We start from the raw sequence: 21,740 nt of genomic DNA, 5'->3' as shown, positions 1-21,740 counted from the left end.
TGAGTGCAATTTGCAGCTCTCCGCCGGCAAGTGGTGGCGTCTCCATATGAGTGAAAAATTCTCGAGAGGGACGTTAAACAACAATCAATCAACCGATCTATTAATTCCCCTGGGATATGACAATTTGTCTCTCATTTCCTACCGGCACAAAAGATAGTTCATAAACGTATTGGCAAGTCCTGCATACAGTTTTTTTTCCCTTTTTTTTTTTATAATAGATCTAATTTGTTGCTACAGCACCAATAAATTTGATACCGTATTAGCACCAAAAATCATCAGCCAATCAATATGATTGTAAATTTTAAAATTTTTAACTGATGATCGAGATATCCCAAAATAGATCCAAAATAGTGTGAAACAAATAACATGCAAAATAAGTGTAAAATAAATTTAATTTTGCATTTTTCTATTTTTCAAAATTTAGTTTGTTTTGCAATTTAGTTGCATTCATAGTTGGAAAGTAGTAAGTGTGATGAAAAAATTTGGTACTGAAGGAAGTTCGCCTACCCCCCCCCCCCCCCCCCCCCGAAATAGGATTTTTGTGTTTGAACAATGGACGTAATTTCCCTTTTTTTGCATGTCAGGTTTTGGGTAGTCCTAAAGAAAAAAATTCTTACACTTAGCCCCCCCCTTTTCAATTTGCTTTTGACGCCAATGGTACATGCAGAAACAAATCCTTTGAAAACAGAAAAGGGAGCAAAGAAACATTATGTAGCACAACTGTTTGTAAATCTCTTTTTTGGCCCGTGTGGCGCAGTGTTTAGAGCGTCTGCTCTAGAGTGGCGAAGTGTAAGGAGTTTATCTTTACGTCGCGGGTTCGAATCCCATTGTGGGACGTGGAAAACGGTCCTTCTAATGAGATCTTATAAACCGAGGTCCTGTGTCGCAGTAAAGTGTAGATGTTGGCACGGAAAAGATCCCTCACTGCTCAATGGCCCTAAGTTCCGAGTATGGGTCCGGCAAAATTTGTGGCTCTCCACCGACAAGTGGTGGCGTCTCCATATGAGTGAAAAATTCTCGAGATAATCAACATACAATCAATCAATCTTTTTTGATTTAAGTTATCGCTTTTATTTTATTTTAAAAGTTAAACTAAGATCGAGTGTATATAGATGGTTTCCTGAAAGGGTGTTCTACTGAAATACTCTCTTTCATCTTAATTTCTATTCGATTTCAATCATTTCATTTTCTCACATTTCACGATTGAAATGTAAAAGTTAATTATCCAATGCAATGAATATTCATTTCCCTCTTAAACTGAGTGAAGTATCCAATGAATAATTTAGCACAAGTATACAGTCCGTTTCTTTTTCAACTTTTTCTTTGATGGCAACCAAAACTGCATCGTTGGGTGAAGTGACTCCTATGTATAATAAGAAATCGTCGTTCTTTTTATATATCTAAAAAAAAATATGATATCTTCTTTTTTAATCATTTATTTTATATGAAATAGAGATCCCTTTTTCTAACCTTATTGTGACCAGGCGAGCTTAGTATAAACGTGGTATTGATCCATGACGCGAGTAGTTTGACGCTTATCTCCCTTAGCAATCGTAGAAATATACGTCACGTGACTTATTCAAGATGGCAGCGACCAAGCGGCTAACGAAGGTAAATATAAGAATGCCGTTTTCTCGGCATTATTTCAGTTTCGTCCCGGAACTTTTTAAATTTAAATGAAAATTACATGTGTCTTAACCAAGTTTTAACAAACTTGTAAACCGAAATGAAGTAAATATCATTTAAGGCGTGTCTACTGCGGGTTCAACGATGAATAGATTTAGAACTGTGAAATGATGGTGCAAGTTTAAATGAAGAATGGACGAGAAATGTCTTTGTGGATATTGAGATTCTCTTTGGATAAATGATTCCCTAATGCCATGTTCCTAAAGGTGTATTGAATTGCACATTTATCAGAATACACGATCTGTCCAAATACGATATATATTGTGTTTAATTCATCTTGGGTATATAATTTTGACAGAGTAAAAACTTGCTAATGTTCATCACATCTACACTGAAAGCTATGAAAAAAGATAGCTTTTATAAATGGACTTAACAGAATTTTTCTTTTTTTCTATTGAATTATACTGTATTGTCTATTGGATTGTCCACTTTCCTCTTTAGACAAAATAGAGACATTTTTACATGTAGGCCTTTAAAATACAGCACGAGACATTTTTTAAATGTACATGTATAAATATATATAAATGTGGCTTTACCCACTTATAAGTATTATTGACCTGTCTCTGGCATGCAGGCCCTCTGGCTCACCACATTTAAATGCCCCCCCCCCCCATATGCCCATGTTTCTTCTGCTACATCGCCTATACACAGGATGCATTCTGTCGTGCTACATGTATGATTAAAAGTGGGTCCAAAGGACAATCATTTTAAAGATTAAACCATTCTGTCTACTCGCATGTATCCTCTGAAACACATGTCATGATGACTATATAATTTCAGAGTCTACTGCTTAGATAATCATGATAATAGATATTATGGTCAAGACATAGTAATTATAAATAAAAGGTGCCTACAATATTTGCCTATATATTTTACATTGCCTACAGATTTTTTCAAATGAGAAAGGAGTTCTTTTAATGACACTTAACAAAAATAGCTTGGTAAAATAAGATTGATTTTTTGATAGACTAGACAATAAAACATATTTTGAACAGTTACTTTTAATGAAAAACAATGAAAGTCGGGTATAAATTTTGGAGTTCTTTTCCATCTCGGTTAAAAGGAATGTAGCAATATTGCCTACAATGTTTCAGAAAATGGTTTTTCATTTTTTTTAAGCCTCATCTTTAAAATTATATTAAGGTATTCAATGTATAACGACCCTATTTTGTACCAAATAAATATATTTAATCATGGTAGCATTTTGAAGATATTATCATATAAAAATGCTCCACCCGAGGAATTTACAAAATTTTGATAATTATCCAATTAATGACACCTTGAATTTTACATTGAAGTCTATGGGCAGCGCATGTTTTTATCAAATATTGTGAAAAGTAATTGAATTTCAAACAAATCTCTTGGTGAAAATATGCATAGACTCCCTCTTTATTTTACTATGAGATAAAATAAATTATTTACCGCAGAAATTTTGAGAAATCAAATATTTTCTTCTTTTCATCAAGGGCAGATAACTCTTCAAAAACTTTAAATGTGCAAAATGACTGTCTCCTTACATGCTATCAGTCTTGTAAATTTGGTTTATTTCACTTTTATCGTTATTTAGCAATGCATTTTTTACTAGTTTAAAATTGTTTAAAATCACTCAAAATCCCTTCATTATACATTGAATACCTTAAATTGAATATAGATATTTGGGTAGCTGCAGTAATGTAGCCCTCTCCGATTTTTTTTTTTTGGGAGAGGGCTACAACTCCTTAGGATCTCTATAATGGCGCAGATGCGGCAGTGGATCACTCCCGCACGGATTTCGGCTCAAATTATCAGTAAACGGTTTTTTTATTATCATCTCTTACCTGGAATCCAAATATGTAATTATGCAAAACATAAATCGATCCAAAAATATTCACAACGATCCATATATCGGTTATTTTTCGTGTGTGTCAACATCTTAACTTGAATTTATCCGCCATGTTTACTGACCTTGATGGATTGTATTTTGGGACAGCCAATGAGAATTTAGGTTCTATAGGAGCGGATCTACTAGGAATTCCCTTATTTTAAGCATACGTATCGCTGTTTGTGCAAAAATAACACTTGAAATGGTTTTATTTATCGATGTTTTTGTAATATATTATAGCACAATCGTTTATAAACATCGACATTTGCTTTATTGGTTGTTCCAAATTTCAAGCGAAAGTCTCACTACGTCATGCGTGATCTGTCATGGCTGCTAAATATTGCAGCTGGGAAAGACACAGATTTATTTTACATGGTTTTCGAGTTTAACAGGCTATGTTGTTGACAGTGAATAAAAATTCCGTCTAATAAGAAGTAAGTTTAATGTAAAAATAATTTATTTTGCCTCCAATCACCCGTATCAAAAAAATATATTTGCACCATTACGGAGATGCGATGGAATTGTAGCCCTCTCCAGAAAATATCAGATAAAAAAAATCGGAGAGGGCTACATTATTGCAGCTAATATTTGGGTTACAAAATTGAAAACAAAGAAATGCTTCATTTTCTACATAAGTTATACACAGCTGTAAAGTATGGGAAAAATTAAGCTGAAACCAGTTTTGATGTCATAATGGATCTACCACCAAACAGACAGTCTAGAGTCATTTACTAAATTTTGACCTTGTGTACATTACAGTACATATATTAAAGATCCAATTTTAGGACATAGAAATCTAATGAGATTAACATATATTGTCTATATACATACATGTTGGGTCCTGCTGAATCCATTCAGTACTTGTATTGTGGTCTATTAATATAGGATCTAAGAATTTCAAGTAATCCATTTAATATAATTAGAAAAGTCTCAATTTTATTTGTATAGTTCGAAGATGAAAAATAGAGACACAAGTAAAAATGAAATCTGTTTTTAATAATATAATAATAATTTACATGTACTTATTAAAGTGACTTGTGACATAAAATTATAATTCATCTCAAATATTAAAAGACTGAAACTTTACACCCCGCCCCTTGGGCCTATATGTCACCTGCATTTAGATATACATGATTTTCCCCCATGGACTAATTATGTATATGTACACTGTGTAATTTATTGACTAATTTACTTGAGCTCATGAGAATGATATAGTACTGTAGAATGATTGTCATTGTAGTTTCCATGATATAGGACAAATTTGCTTGTTTATGATCAATTTCAGCTCATGACTTTGTGACATTTTGGTAATAATGTTGATTAACAAATGCAATGTTACTAATATAAACAAGCCAGCCAGGAGAAAGTAGAGAAATCTCGGATTTTGATCACGGCCTCCTGTTTCCTTTCAAAGCTTTTAACTTCCTCATTCTTTGAATGAAGATCACTGGGTTCTCCGTCAGTTAAAATATCTCACATGGGTCCATCCTTTAAAAAATTGTTTATCTGGAATTGCTGTCTGGAGGGTTTAAGCCACAGGAGGAAGGGAGGGATTTTTTTTCTCAAAATTGAAGATAATTTTTTTTTTTTTAATTTAATAAAAATCTCAATAAGCAGTAAAAAACACATTTTTTGACTTTTTGAAAAAAAAAAATGTACCATCAACAAAGAATCCTGATTTTGTACAGATCTGATGCTACAAACAAAAATATTTTCTTAACTTTGCTCAATAAAATTTTTTCAGGAGGGGGCATTTTAATGAGGCTGGAGGCAATTCCAAACAAACAATAATTTTATTTTGACGTGGACAGCGATTTTACAGATCAAAGACATTTTGTGTTCATGACAGACAAAACCAAATTTTAGGGTAGACAAAGTTTTTTTTTTTTTTTTCCACAAATGATTAAATTCCAAGTTGAGACCCTTGTAACAGTGGTATATCTTCATGAAAATTAGTGTACAGGATAAAACCTTTTGGGGTAAAAAACCAAAAACTTGAAAAAATTGTTCTGTGCATATAAAAAATTTGTGCATTATGCAAGTTTCATTGTCCGATGCAAGCAAGTTGATTACATTTTGAGGAAATTTTTTATTTCCTATTTCATCATATAACTGATTTATTTAACTAATCTAACTATTTAACTAATATAAAAACACATTATTAAAAACGTTTTGTTGATTGTGATTGTTTTAAACCTACTTCTGTCACGATGTCTCTAAAATTTCGATAGGACAGTACAAGGAAAGAAAAAGAAACATTTCAGCTAATCTTTTAGTGTGTTATCTGTTTATTGATTCATATGCTATGAAGTAACATCTTTATGATCATTATATGATTAAAGTTTGATAAAATTCATTTGCTCCTGTGAAATTGTGTGAAAAATCCTTTTAAAAAAAATTCTTAAAAAATATATACCAGTATATATACTTGTGTTTTGTTTTGATCTTTTCAGGAACTTGGGGACTTGAGGAAGAGTGATGTAAAATATTTCAGAAATATAACTGTGGATGAGTCAAACATCTTGTATTGGCAAGGTCTATTAGTACCAGTGAGTAATTTTTAGAATTTATTAAGGAATAAATTTAATAGCTACCCAATTTATATGGCATAGACCAGGCCTGGGGGCCATAAAAGTTAGACGAGCTCACTTTTGATCTCAGTCTCACTTTTCCACTATATATTCCTTTTAAAAAAAGTGAGACTGAGATCAAAAGTGAGCTTATCTAACTTTTATGGCCCCCAGGCCTGGTTTGGACATTTTACATTTTATATACTCTGATGCAGTTTATAAAAAAGTAAACAAGTTATAAAGCATTGTCCCAATTTAGTTTATAAATGTACTGTTTAAATTGGGGTAGCTATGAAATTCATTTCTTTTGCAAGTCATTCTGATGAAGGCAAGTGCCAACACAGTATACAATGTAAAGTACTGGCAATTTTTTTAGCCAATCAAATGGTGCATTAAAACCATAATTATTAATCATTATTTCTATATAAAGAGGTCAGTCAGCTTAATGGTCAGTCACCTGTACGTCCAGAAAAGCTGTCATGATTTGAACCAATTTCAGTGTGAATGTTTTCATAACAACATTCCATACTCAATAGTCATGTCCTTTTAAATGAACAAATTCAAGTCTCCATCACCTTAGTAAGTTTTGAGGATAATTAAAAGTCAGAAATGTATGAAGTTTATGCACAACACACACTGAATGATAGACAGAATAGGGAAAAAAACTATATAAAGTTACCCAAGTGACTCAGATGGCATAAAAAAATTGCTTTGTATTTTAAATATAAATAAATATTGTATTGATTTAGACTGTTTGTTTTGAGAATATGCATGCTGGCAAAAAAAGAAAGAAAGAAAATGCATGTACACTTTTAATAAAAAAAAAAATTCCATAAGGAAAAAAACAATGCATTAATTGGAGAATGTTTAAATAATTTTCAGGAACAGCCACCATATAATAAAGGAGCATTTAGGATAGAAATAGTATTTCCTGCAGAGTATCCATTTAAACCACCCAAAGTAACATTTAAGACAAAGATTTATCACCCCAACATTGATGAAAAAGGACAAGTTTGTTTACCAATAATAAGTCCCGAGAACTGGAAGCCAGCAACTAAAACAGATCAGGGTAAGATCTTTGTATTCTATCATGTCTAGTAATGTTCTCTGATGTCTAGAGAAATAAATTATCAGAGAGAGAGAGAGATAGTATAATGATGTGCATTCAACTTGCATATAGACTAGTGACATTAAATCAGTGAAGCACATATGGAAATTAAATTACAATTATAAGCTTATGCAAATCACTTTGCAAATGTTAATAATAATAAGAGCTGCTATTGTTCTGTTTTTTTTACTGATGTTAAGAGCTGTTAATGTTCTGAACTTTTTAACGAGACAGTGTCTATTTCTTTTTCGTTCCAGTTATACAATCATTAATAGACTTAGTTCATAATCCTGAGCCAGAACACCCACTCAGGGCCGATGTTGCCGAGGAGTTCACAAAAAACAATGCCAAATTTATGAAAAATGCCGAGGAGTTCACAAAGAAACATGCAGAAAAACGTCCTTATGATTAATAATGTGAAAACTTATTAATTGAAGATGGGAGACCAGTGTTGTTATTAATAGAAGGATTAAGGAGAGGAGAAAAAAAATGTTATAGTAAACATTTTGCCTTTGAGTTCCTTTTAAAAAGGACTGATATATATTTTAATGCGAAAAAACTGTTTCTTTAAGAAATATTTGTATGTTTTCTATGTTTACGAAGTTAGCTTAAAAAAACAATTCTGTATTTAATTAAGGTTCTGATGGAAAAGTTGGTTTGCTTATATAAAGAGTGTTTTTTTTTCAATCATTGCCAAGTATGCAATGTAAACTGAAGTATTTTGAATATTCCCTTTGCAATAATAGGTAAACAGATATATAAAAAGGGAGAAAAAAAGAGAGAATTATTTGAAATTCAGAGAACTTGAGCATAAATTTGCAAGATATAAGGAGGAGTTTCATTTTTGGACGTATTATGTTGTATTAGCTTTTCTTCTTTGACAAGCCTGAGTTCCTATCATTGTGAGATTTCATTACCAAGGAGTAATTGACTTTTAATTTATTATTAAATAAATATGGATGTGTAAAGTCACATATCACTTGGTGTATTTGTTACTCAGCTGTGATTAGATGCAGTGCTAGTTTTCCACTCAGTTGACAGTTTATCCATGGCATTTATACTAAATGTATCACCAATGAATATGTGAGACAATTTTTCCTTTTTAGCTCACCTCAACGAAGTTGGGGGAGCTTATGTAATACCCTCGGCGTCGGCGTCGGCGTCCCGGGTTAAGGTTAAGTTTTTTGGAGCAGTTTAACATTTTTGGTGCAGTTTTTGGTGTAGGTTTCATTTCCAAGTAACTATAAGCCCTATGTTAACCAAACTTGCATGGATGATACATCTAAGGATGCATACTACCGGGCTTGCTTCGGATGCTGAATCTGACACTTTTTCCGGTAGAGCGAACAGGTTAAAGTTATTTGGTGCAGGTTTCATTTCCAAGTATCTGTAAGTCCTATGTTGACCAAACTTGCATGGATAATACATCTAAGGATGGATACAACCAGGCTTGCTTCGGATGCTGAATCTGACCTACATTTTCCGGTTGAGTGAACAGGTTAAAGTTTTTGGTGCAGGTTTCATTTCCAAGTATCTGTAAGTCCTATGTTGACCAAACTTGCATGGATGATACATCTAAGGATGGATACTACCAGGCTTGCTTCGATGTTGAATCTGACCTACATTTTCCAGTTGAGTGAACAGGTTAAAGTGTTTGGAGCAGGTTTCATTTGCAAGTAACTTTAAGCCCTATGTTGACCAAACTTGCATGGATGATAAATCTAAGGATGCACACTACCGGGCTTGCTTCGGATGCTGAATCTGACCTACATTTTCCGGTTGAGTGAACAAGTAAAAGTTTTTGGTGCAGGTTTCATTTCCAAGTAACTATGAGTTCTTTAATGTCTTGCATGGATGATACATCTTAGGATGCATACTACCAGGCTTGCTTCGGATGCTGAATCTGATACATTTTGTGGATGAGTGAAAATGTTAGTTTTTGATGTATGTTTCATTTCCAATTAACTATGAGCCTTATAATGTGCAAACTTGCATGGACAATACATCTAAGGATGGACACTACCGGGCTTGCTTCGGATGCTGAATTCGACATATATATTTTTCAGATAATAGACCAGGTTAAAGTTATGGTTGCAGGTCTTTTACCAAAAAACTTTAAGGCTTTTATAACATTGTATAAACCAAACTTGCACAAATGTTGCATCAAGAGATGAAAACTCAAATTTGCTTTAGATGCTGAATTACATTTTCATGAAGAAGAACTACTTTCAATTTTTTATGTTGGTCTACTTCAAAGTATCAGATCAAAATTGTTGGTTAATTGTGTGACTTTGCCTTATTTAAAGACAACATTCGTTGAGGTGAGCTCTGTAATCTCTGATTACCTATGTTTTTTTGTAGACTGATTGCTCTGTAGTTTAATGCAATATAAAAATATGTTGTCACACAATATTAAAACTGATTTTTCATTGTAAACATGTGCAATGTAATGTCATTATACTCTTCAAAATATAGTTTTTCAAGTTAAAAAGTAATATCCAGTTTCTCCTCTTATGATGCTCAGCGACACACTTGGTACTATCCCCCAAGACCTGATGTAAACATCTCTGTATGCACCTGTCATCTGATCATGAACCCTGTGTTGTAGCTACATGATCAGTTATATGCAATGTTCTCAAATAAAACAAAAAATCTGAACAGTTGTTTTAGATGTGTCATTCCACAAAGTATTCTAGAATGATAACTTATCTAGATGTTTGTTCAACCTGAAGTTAAAGGTTTCTATTGTGTGCCTCAGATGAGCTTTATGGCTAAGTACTCAGAGAGGACTTGTAAAACTCTGTCCCTTGTCAAATCTTAAAAGGCTCATGTAATATTAAGCTGAACATGTGCTTAATTTGTTTCCTCAGCAGCCTAAACATTGTTCCTGTTCATCAGATGAAACGAGACTCAAAGTGTCGAGTTTGATCTTATGATCCGCTCCTGTCAGCGAGACACGATAATGGCTCTCCGGGTCAAGTTAGTGTTATAATGATAAATTTATTGTAGGAAATCCAAGATGTCCTTCACAAAATGTCCAAATTTAAAAAAAAATAGTATATAAAAGTTTTTAGATCAATCCCCATGAGGCAATATTTTCCACAAAACACAAAAATTTGACCCATCAAATGCAAGTGATTTTACAGATCACTAAGTTCATAAAAACATCTTTAAAAGAGAAAAAAGACCGGGGTGGGGGTGTAAATCCATCGTCTCCACCCCAATTTCACTGGTGACTAAAACAAAAAAGTTCTCAAAATAGCTAGATTTATTAATCAACTTAATATATTATATACATGTACATACTCAAATGTACAGAATGTCATGATGTATCAAAACAGTGATTAGTCAACAAAATTCAATGTTTTTTTCCTCTTACCAATTATATTTCTTTTGAAAAAATTAACATTCCTGTATAGTTCTAGAGAAAAGCATTTTATATCTACGTGTATTTCAAATATTCATTGATATGTACAAGTATGAAACTACAGAAACAATACATGTAACCAAGGAGCATACTAAACTGGACATAGTAAAATTTTGAAGTGACAAAAAAGACAATATATGAAAACCTTGTAAATTACCCAATGAAAGTTGAATGGTATTTCATATTAAAATGCTGAAATGGACAGAGGAAAACTGTGCGTGACCTGTGCTAATTTAAATAATGGACAAAAATTGGGCATTGTATGAATTACCAATGAGACCAGATCTATCACAGAATAAAAGTTAAAGCATCCCCTCAAGTGCACATATATTGCACATGTACATCAGACAAATATGTTGGCAATTGCAAACATGATCCTCACTCTGAAAGCTTTTGCACTATTCCCACTCTCATAAAATGTCGTATCCCAATTTTCCAACTCTTTTCTCACAATGTTATTTGAGTAAAATGTAAGACTAGATAAATGTTGATGTCAATTTTCGCCATCTTGTTGGGCTGGTCTTTGGGCCTCCCCCCAGTTAAATCCCCCGGGCCGATCCTCAGGGAGGGGGTTGTAGTTGGGATCTTCAGGGGGGCCATCTAGGAGGTAGGTCCTGCAAAAGTTACAAATAAACAAATTACAAAGTAGGGAATTGCAGTCTGCAAAAGAAATAGTTCAACAAATATGACATTGGCTTTATTCTATCCTTTTAGTGAGTCCATCCTTAAAATATTATTTGTTTGCCCTCTACAAACTCAGGGTAAAATATTGGGTGGGTAGGTAGGTGGAAAAATATTTTTATCAAGAAAATTTCAACATATTTCTTGACAGGATAAGAGAAATAAAAGAAAAAAATATTGTGTTTTAGAATGCAAAAAAAAAAAAATTTTAATCGGGCAGATTTTAGACAGTCAGTTGGGAGAGGGCAAACAAACAAATTTTTAAAGATGGCTTGAAGTGCAGTTAACATATCTTTCTTGCATTTAGTCTACATTATATGGCAATATAAATGCAATAGATCAGTTACTTGTAAGGAACTAAGTTTTATCAATGCTTCCGAGTTCCCCATGATTTTTGCACAGTAATTGAATTCTTTCTCAGTCAACACTATCAAGAACCATACTTACAAAATCCACGGAGTTCTAAGAATTTTAAATCCTCCTCGTTGTTGTGGAAAGACATCTTCCAAAAAGTAATAGACATGGCCCACAGCAATTCCTATTAATTACATAGTATATTATACAAGTACTATATCAAAATACTTAAAATCAAATTTACACAAAGTATTGTAAAAATAGGTACAATTCATTATGATTTGTGAATTGTGCAGTTTTGGTACAGGCAAACTGTATGACTAAAGTTTACTGAATTTATGATACTGTTTAAATTGGAGTCAAATACTTAGTCCAACAAAACTTAAAACGTCTAGATAAAAAAAAAATTAAAACAATTTTATTTAATTTTAAGTATAAGTACTGGTACAAATCTTACCCATCAAATCAACTATGACAGAGTTTCCAAGCAAAACTGAGAATCCAAGTAAAACCCATGGCAGATAGGGTGCATGGAATGTCATCAACCCAAAGAAATTCATTCTGACATAGGGATTACGTCGACTCCACAAGTAGACTAACATAATGGTAAAGGCACTACCTAAAAATACTATATTTACAAAAAAACCTAATATCTGAAAATTGTTAAGGATAATTTAAATTTATATCATACTAATTAAAGCATATTAAATATGTACCTGAAAATTCATGTTCTAATCACTCTTAGTGTTATATGAGCATTTTTTCCCTTCAAATCCTCATAAAGGGAGTCAAAATTTAAAAATTTAAGATATAATTAAGGATACAATCATTAAAGAACATCCAAACAAAATCATGAAAAAGAAATCAGCTGTTTTATTCCGAAATGACCCCTCCTCCAGCATTCGACAGTAGCGGTATGCAAATATAATATTGAAGAGGAAGTTAAATCCAATTGGACCAAAATACATGAAGTTTGTGACAAGGCGCCATACCTGGAAAAAATTAAGATAATCAGTGAGATCCAATTATTTAAATTACAATTAGTCATATAAGATACCTGAGAGGTGTAGACCTGTCCTAATTTTTTTATTAAATCACCCATAAAAATATACTAATAAATCAATAAACTATAATATTGTTTATAATTTCTTCAGAGAGTGTGAATGAACCCATCTCAATCAAAGTATTCACTGACATTACTTATCGATAAAATGCAGTGGAAAGTGCTTACCTGGTACTTTGAAAATATTGCATCTGGATTAAAGTAAATCTGAAGCGGGGAAATAATGTCTAGTTGCTGAAATAAAAAAAAGTAAATTATAAAGCATAATCATTTAGAATAAAAACACATTTCTTCTTACTAGATTTTTTCTGAATAAAATAGTTGAAACTTACAACAGCGATTGTTGTTAATACACAAGCTGTTGTATAAGCTCTAGTAATTGGTGGCATTTCCATGTATTCTTGTTGAAATGTGTGTGCCATCTTGAATCTGTCTTCTGCAATATGACGAAATTTTGAAAAATATAGAGTAAATTCGGAAAAAATTGAGATATCAAAACACGTATACTACGCATGCGCACTCATAAAAGTAAATTGTTAGACTGTACAACAGAAATTCGATCGACCACACAAAGAATGTGTTGTAATGTTCTTAACATACACTGTTTTATGAAAATGAATATATTTGCATATCACAATGATTTCTTTATTGAAATTCATTCATTGAAATTCTAGCAAATGGCAGCAAAAGTCGATTTGGTCAAATAATGCAAGACTAAATCAAGCAGCTTTTTCATAAAAATGTAAAAGAAATCTTGTAAAAGTTATATAGAAAAATCAAACAATAATTCCATGAAATAATATAAAAATTATATAATTGAAATCATTCTTTTCTTTTTGTCGACAGTATGAATATTTTGAAAGACTTTTTCTTTATGCCCCAACATGTCTTTGTTTCTTCTGCAACAGTATGAACATTTTGAAAAACTTCTCGCCCAAAATCCTGACGTTATTTCTTTCTATATATATATTATATATTAACTTATTTGAAATAAAAATTATATATTTTTATTTGATTAACATATATTTTTATTTCCCTATATATATATACATGTCTTTTTTTTCTGCAACGAATTGACCAAGCACCGCTTTAATGCACATCCGATGAAAACAAATATGGCGTCAAGTTACACATCTTCTCCTCGATACATTAATGATACGGATTACGATGATGTCGATAGCCTAGACTTGGATGATGATCGAGATTTTGATGAAAATTTTACCGATGAAGGTGAGGAAAAATGTAAAACCTAAGTATCTGTCTTCACAATCCCTGCGTGTACGCTTTGGCGCCAAGCATGAAGTAAACATAAACAGTTTATTGCTTGTTTTATCTATTGTTTCGTTTACAAACGCGTTTCTCTCTTTCTAGTAATTTTGAATAGATGTTTATATGAATTTACTTTGAGAAGCTTTTAATTTTTCTACAAAAACCCAGCAGAGCAAAGATTTGTTTTATTTTGGTTTAATGTTTTGGGTTCGAGTTTCCTCTGTCTTGTTTTCAAACAGCATGAGAAAGAGGGGGGAGATCTTTGAAGTCATATCACACAAAAGTATTACCTAATACAACCCTGAGATTTGTATTTTTGTTATAGTATCTCAAGACACCAAAGTCCTTAATAAATTATTATTGTTTCATTTTCAATTTTATTAAATTTAAAAATTCAACATGTTGTATATTAATTACACATACCCGGTTCTCCTCGATACATTAATGATACTCGGTTACTCGATGTATATTTCTGATAGCCTTTGCTTATTTATTAATGCATTAAACAATCTGTTTTAAAACGTAAAATTTTGCGCTTGTACATAAGTAATTAGGAAAAACCTGTAAATGACCGTTATCGCCTTTGGCAGTGTTTATATAGTAATTATTGTGACCAAGCACCTGTTACCTGGCTTTTCTCACCTTTGGCTGTCATTCACCCTTATTTTTGATTTGCTTTAATTATTTGTTTTCACTGAACATCGTTTAAGGTCTATTATGTTTAAATAGATTAGATAATTTTGTCAATTCTCAAAGCCGTAAGTTTGCGAAAAAGAGACTGATATTACACGTGCGTTTTTGATATGGTTGTGTTTGATTATGAAATACAAATGGTTGAAGGCAAAGACTATTAAAAACTGATGCTACAAAATACTGCCAGTAATAGCAAAGATTTGTGAAATTTGCGATTTCTGCTCTGTTATAATGTTTTGAGATCAAGTCCTACTTGATACTACACATACGTAGCTCAGACGACTGATACCTGGACGTCAAACGCAACAAAGAGTTACAATTATGGAACAAGTATTTTTTTTTAAACAAAGACAGTGTGAACCACTTATGATTTTATTTCTTGTGTTTATGTATTTTTGTTATACTAAATTTCGTCGGACACGAAGTGCTTATCCAAAGTCCTTCAAAATGTGTTTTTATTTTTCATTTTCAATTTTATTTAAATTTAAAAATTCCGAGCCGATTTGACATCCCTATATTAATTAATGTTTAATCTAGCAGAAAAGTTTTTTATGAAGAATATTATCCCATTTGCTTCAATTTCAGTTTGGAAAAATACTTATAAATATATCTTGTATTTGTGTTGTTTTGAAGCTTTTCACACATGTGCATTTGTAATTAGTGGTTAGTGTACAAATATGATTGTATTTTTGGTTTCTTCAAAGTCTCTTCCTTGCTATATGTTGTATGAATTATAATGTTTATGTTATACATGATAATTGATACTTGTAGTTTATAAATGTTGATGTTGAAATCTACAAGTTATTGTTCATTATTATTTATATAAATTAAAATTAAGAGTTATCTCTCTTGTAATGATATCATTCATTGTAGCAATGGCTTCCTTCAGTAAGTAAATGATGACTCAGTATAATCTATTTAAATTTCCTTAATATGATTTACAGTCTTTGACAATTATATTTCTCCACAAGAAGATGACAATTGATTTTTGTTATATCATTGGAAGCTGGATATAACATCAAACTGACATAGTTTGTCCTAAATTTAGTGGATTTGATAAGAAATATACATACAGTAGGAACTCCCTCTGATCAATGTCTACTTTCACTTTGCATACACGGTTCTTTACTACTTTTAGCTTTGTGCATGTGGTTATAAACTAAGATTTAAAGTCTTTCAAGACTTGGATGAGAATAGCATGACTGTAACAAATTCCAATTATTTGAATAATTTTTTAACATAAATTTTGCAACTGTGTTTACTTAATATGTCCTTATACATTAAAAAAGAAAATCAAAGGAAGATTCTAACTAGAAGTTTCCAAAACCATTAGAAAAAAACATTGACACAATATAATCTCAGTATCCTGGTAAAATATTAATGAGAAAAAGTTAATGAGTCATCACAATTCAGTTTTGATTTTAAAGTTTTATGTTGAAAAATCATTAAATTATATTATGACTTTTTAATTGATATACTGTATGTGAATTTCATATGAAGGACAGTCACAATATGAAGATATTTCAACAGGGGATGCTTACTCCTCCTAGGCCTCTAATCCCATCTCTGGAATTTCCAGGGGTCCATGTTTTAAGACCTCTTCATATATTTGTATTTTTTATAGATTTTTTTAAAAGATCACTGGTTATGATCATCACCTTTTACATTTTTTCAGTCTTTGTATAGTTTTAATAAAAAGGCATTTTTGGCAGAGATATCAATAATCACCTTCATTTCATATTCATATAAGAAGAATTGAAAATGTATACAAGTATGTTAAGTTACAACAATATAAATATTATAATGCATGAACTTTGCTGGAGATTTCAAATTTAAATTATCCCACACAGAAAAGGATTCTACCACTAACTTAAGTTAGTCTCAGTAGGTCAAAAGCTTCATAAGATTAACTCAAGGTTTACCATGTTTACTTATCATCTGAGTATTTTCTACTGGTATGACCATAAACTGCCATTGAATTAAGTCTAAAAGAATTAACATACATGGTTAGTTTGGGTTACAAAAGTAACATAATTTAATACATTGTGCAAATTCTTGACAATATTATTAACACAATTAAACACTGTGCATTTAGTTTTAAGTTTAATATAACACATGTAATTTTTGGATATGAAAGAAAAAAGGAGAAATGTATTGAAATGGTAAATAGGGGTATATGATGATTAATATTGATAGTTGTATTTTAAAACTGTGTTTTAGATACAGAGGATGCCAGTGAAACAGACATGGTTAAGCGAGAAACAGAATACACAGAAATCAAAGAACAGTAAGTACTGAAAGTTTATTCTGAACTGGTGCAATTTATTACATGTAACAGTATTGATATTTTAAATAGTTCAAAAATTGGTACTGCTGCTTCTTGAGCAATTGGATTGTTCAAGGAACAGCATGACTTTTAATTAATCTTTAAATAAAAATAATAATTTGGAAAATCCGTGATATGAATCTAATTTCTTCATCAAATTACAAACAGAATGTACCAAGACAAATTGGCACACTTGAAAAAACAACTGCAGCAGTTAGAAGAAGGCACCCTACCTGAATACATAAAGAAGAGGAAAAAAATAGATCAGAATTATAAGGAACGGATACGCATCAATGAAATCTGGAGAGAATTTGAGGTGATTTTGAAAGTGCATGTTTTAGCATAATAGTTACAGTCAAACCTTCTTATCTCAAACTTCTTGAGATATCAGTGTTTGAGATACCAATGTTAAACTGTATTTACTAATTACTCATGATGATTGACAATTTTTAATTTTTTTTTAAGCCTGTATAATGTTCCAGTATACAGTAAAACTTGGTTATAACAAAGTCACTGGGACCTATGAAATTACTTCGCTATATCCGTAATTTTTTATATCCGTATAAGAAATTTGTTTAATTTATAAAACTGGGGATCCAAGATAACTTTGCTATATCCGTGAATTGGCAATATCCGTGTTCATATTAACTGAGTTTTACTGTACTTTGATTTCATTTGATGTTCACCTGGTTTCATGTTGTTTTCAGGATATTAGTACTTAAATTTCATGCATATTTTAAGAATACCTGTAATAGAACCTTCATAAAAAATTTTGATTATTAAAATGCATTGTTGGCTGTTGATGAAAATTTGTGAATGTACTTAAATGTCTAATAAAATCATTATATATGTTTTAGCTTGATGTTGTGGAAAGAGAGTATATAAAGGAAAAGAAGGCCTCTGTCAAAGATTTTGAGGTAATATTTATCTGGAAAAGCATATATGCGTAGTAAAAAATGAATATAGATTTTGACTGATACAGCATGCATTGTCACTGGAAGTGTATATTAAAAGTGAAACAATGACATTTTCTATTAGTGTCTCAAATTTTTATATGTGAGAGTAAAAAAAATTGATTGCTTTTTTTTATTTCATCACTTAGGAAAAGAAAATAGAGCTGAAAGAGAATCTGATTCTGGAGTTTGAAGAGAAAAAGAAGAATATAGAAAATGAGAGAAACTCCATGGACCTAACTGGAGGTAGTATACCCACTTCTTGTGGGTTTGTTGAATGACAAGTTGTCTGGAACATATTTTTACAACAAAAACTCCTGTCAATTATTTTAATGGATTTATACTGATGCCCTTGTAATCAAATTGAAGTTCATATTCTTCAAAATTTATATATTAAAAGGAAAATTTTTTTAATGTACTTTTTGCAGTTATGAAATAAAGACAAATATTTGTATATGAATGTAAATCATTTAATTATATATATTGCATGTAAAATGCATATGTTCATTGTTTATGGTATCATTGTTGATGGAACGTTCACAATTTATACCGTATAATTATTTTTTCCAGCAAACTTTGCAATGTTTAAAGCAGAGCTCAAAATAATATCGGTATCGGCGTACTTTAACAACGACCGCTTTCGTGGCGAAGCCATGACTAAATGATTATATTAAACAGAAAACAAAATTATTATAACAGTTCATGTTAAAATCATTATTTATTTAATTCTTCTTTAATTACTTAATTGCATGTACCTTGTCTGCGTTTGCATGCTTTACAACAGGAATAGCGTAAGACCACATGCACCTGTGGCGGTATATCGAGATAATTGACACTTAAAAATGGACGTTTGTTGTGAAAACATGGCGGATGGCGGTATGCGAATTTGGCGTTAAAAGAGAATTTTATATAGCAGGAAAAACGTTCTTGGGAAATCATGGCGGTATTGCGAAAATGGCGATCGAATGGCGATCATTGTAGTTTGATTTAAAAAAATGTATTACCAGTACAATGTTCAAATTTAAGACTTTGTCACATAAAAGGTGTCAATTAGTGATCTCATTGCAGAGAATATTGTTGCATAATGTGACAGATAATTTTATTTGATTGAGACAAATATTTATCTTAGAAGAAAAAATTGGTAGATCATAAATGAAAGCATATTTGATGCATCAGTTTTAGCTTGTAAAGTTAGAATTACATGTACACATCTCTTTATTTAGCATAGCATAATGCCAAGGAAGTTTGGTGCAAGAATTATTAAAGTTAAGATATTTCTTTTTAAGTAACTCAAAGGTTGTTTTTACCTCTTCTTCAGGATTTCTTCTTTCCGATTCCATGGAAATCAAACCTGTGACAACCAGAAAGTTACGCAGAAGACCCAACGACCCTATACCTCTCCCAGAGAAAAGACGCAAACAAACACCTGATATCCTTTTACTTGTACTAAGATACACAGACTTGAAAATATTTTATTTTAACAGACATTTTCATTTATGTTTGCTTCTATCCTTTTCAAAACTATTAAAAAAAAAATTCTACTATGCATAGATATCGAACATCTTAATCAAAATCCTCCTACGTGTTCATGCACTTCTCCTAACAATTATAGCCCTGCTGGATTTGACAGTGGTGGTAACAGACATATAATAATGGGATGGACCTTAAATCAATTTTCTTTTTTAAATGGTCGAAATTTTTCAGTATCTGATAAACCTCTGTATTGTGATCTTCTAGTATCTACTTCTTTCAAAATATGCAAACTTTAATAATTTTTTACTTCAAGAATGGAAGTAGGTATGCAGAGAGACTTTTAAAATACTGTAAATGTTCTATTTTCCTACTGGGTCATGATTCTGCTGAATCACAATCTCTGTTTAATCCATTCATAGAAATTTATGCTTTATATTCTCTGTATGCCTTAAATATACTTTATAGACTTGTATAGTGTATGCTGCCACTAATTTCTGTGGAAAATATGTCTTAGCTTACACAAAAGTAATTAATACACTCTGTAACACATAAAAAAAACCCTGATCATTGTGAACCTTGACTATCTTACCACAACTAAATCTGTATCTTGATGAGGGAGACATTTTGGAAGATTTACGAATCATCAACAAAGTCAGTGGTAAACCAGTCAGTAAGAAGGTCACCCCCCATCCATCACCCATGGAAACCATTATAGCGGAAGCCAAAATTGATGATGGAAGGCTTTATTATGATAAAAGATGGTTTGTACTACTTTGTTTTTCTAGATCCTCATACATGTAAATAAGCATAGGCAAGTGTTGAACCACAGAAGTCTGAAGTTTTTATCGTAAAAATAAAAAATCTGGAAAAAAATATCCCATCCTCAACTTTAAAAAAGCAGTTGAGGTGGAATACATGTATTTTTTTCCAGATTTTTTTAACGATAAAAACTTCAGACTCCTGTGGTTGGACATAGCCTATAAGCTAGAATCTTTTGCAGCGTGATTTTTTGAAGGGGATTTTTTTTACACGTTTACTGATTTTAATTGAGATGGGTGATTTCATTGTTTAGTAAAAATTTTAAAAGTCTGTGTAGTTTAGCAATCTCACACGAGCAGTAACAAAAAACTGAATTGTTCCACTATCCTTCAGTTCTAAAAATGTAGTTGATACACAGAATCATATTTTTAAGGGAGGTCCTTAACTAGTACCTACTTTTGTGATAAGGAAATCAATTTTTCCCCCACATCATGCTGTGTTTATCAAACTTGTCTTTTTCCAATGGGTTAAGAAAAGGTGAATTGGTATTTACACATTTTACTTATAGGTTTCATCGGAATCAACCAGTATTTGTAGAGTCTAAGGATATGGGGAAGTTTACAGGGGTAATAACAGCTGTAGGTACACAAGAGGTGAGTTTCATACTGTAAATACTGGATAAGTGGAAATTTTAGCAAGATGCAAATTTGGAGATTTTGTCCTTGAAAAATGGTATTTTATTTTTAGCAAGATGTAATTTTTTAGAGATTTAAAAATGCTAAATTAACCTATTATTGCAAATTAAAATGCAATCAATTTTATTTTACATTCAATTTTAGGATTCTCAGCATCCTCTTTAATAATGCTAAAATTAAATCCTCACTAAAGATTCTGCTTATACGTTACTTTTAATTTACCTGTGATTGGTTTACAGAAACATTAGTTGACTGACAATGAGCAAAAACAAACAGACAGATGTAATTAACAATTATTGAAGATTTTTAGCATAGTTTAGCAAATTTAGTTAAGATATAAAAATCATATTTTAAAATCATAATTGACTGTAACATATCCTGTTGATTTTATTGTAAAAGAAACAATTGCAATATTTTTTTTTAAATATAGGTTTAATTGGCATAGTTGAAATCTGAATACTTTAAATGGGTACTTCTGTTATACAAAGCATGATTTTTCATATTTGCAGATTTGGATTAGAAAAATTCCAGACAACTGTAAAATGAGAATTTCAGTCGGGCAACTAGAAAAAGGACAGATATTTTTAAGACGAAGGTGAAAGGTGCTAATCAGTATTATACTGCATATGACATTGTATGTGCTAATATTTCATAACAATGTGAAAAAATGTCTGTTTTCTACTATGAAAAGTTATTTCCCCTGATGCATTCAGTGAGAATAAAATGGAACACTGCCACCATTAAATGTATTTTGTACAATTGTTTAACTAAATATGTGAAATTTTATACTCTGAGAGTATTAAAGATGTTTTGTTAAATAAA

At 31.5% G+C, this 21,740-nt stretch overlaps 3 protein-coding genes and 1 long non-coding RNA gene across 4 annotated transcripts; 2 read left to right on the top strand and 2 right to left on the bottom strand.

Moving 5' to 3' along the window:
- The first annotated feature begins 1,520 nt into the window (after positions 1-1,520).
- On the top strand, positions 1,521-8,323 carry LOC134261866 (ubiquitin-conjugating enzyme E2 L3-like). Its single transcript, XM_062744264.1, has 4 exons — positions 1,521-1,611; positions 6,001-6,096; positions 7,000-7,186; positions 7,483-8,323. Exons 1-4 carry the CDS (start codon positions 1,585-1,587, stop codon positions 7,635-7,637), a joined length of 465 nt encoding a protein of 154 aa, XP_062600248.1. The 5' UTR covers positions 1,521-1,584; the 3' UTR covers positions 7,638-8,323.
- LOC134261867 (uncharacterized) lies at positions 8,175-9,709 on the bottom strand. Its single transcript, XR_009990906.1, has 2 exons — positions 9,571-9,709; positions 8,175-8,323 (listed from the first exon to the last, which is right to left on the bottom strand). It is a non-coding gene; the product is annotated as an uncharacterized LOC134261867 (long non-coding RNA).
- Positions 9,710-10,475: 766 nt separating this feature from the next.
- LOC134261858 (derlin-2-like) lies at positions 10,476-13,280 on the bottom strand. Its single transcript, XM_062744249.1, has 6 exons — positions 13,083-13,280; positions 12,919-12,984; positions 12,512-12,679; positions 12,145-12,340; positions 11,781-11,871; positions 10,476-11,266 (listed from the first exon to the last, which is right to left on the bottom strand). The coding sequence occupies exons 1-6, from the start codon at positions 13,170-13,172 to the stop codon at positions 11,146-11,148; spliced, it is 732 nt and encodes a 243-aa protein (XP_062600233.1). The 5' UTR covers positions 13,173-13,280; the 3' UTR covers positions 10,476-11,145.
- Positions 13,281-13,849: 569 nt separating this feature from the next.
- LOC134261857 (sin3 histone deacetylase corepressor complex component SDS3-like) lies at positions 13,850-21,740 on the top strand. The gene is made up of 10 exons (XM_062744248.1): positions 13,850-13,980; positions 15,586-15,600; positions 16,933-16,999; positions 17,207-17,354; positions 17,896-17,955; positions 18,141-18,237; positions 19,310-19,420; positions 20,054-20,225; positions 20,792-20,876; positions 21,428-21,740. Exons 1-10 carry the CDS (start codon positions 13,854-13,856, stop codon positions 21,515-21,517), a joined length of 972 nt encoding a protein of 323 aa, XP_062600232.1. The 5' UTR covers positions 13,850-13,853; the 3' UTR covers positions 21,518-21,740.

Source organism: Saccostrea cucullata, unplaced genomic scaffold, assembly GCF_032062105.1.
Source record: "Saccostrea cucullata isolate Sc308-1 unplaced genomic scaffold, CSIRO_AGI_Scuc_v1 ctg370, whole genome shotgun sequence".
Taxonomy (NCBI): domain Eukaryota; kingdom Metazoa; phylum Mollusca; class Bivalvia; order Ostreida; family Ostreidae; genus Saccostrea; species Saccostrea cuccullata.
This window is presented reverse-complemented; position numbering and strand designations above follow the sequence as displayed.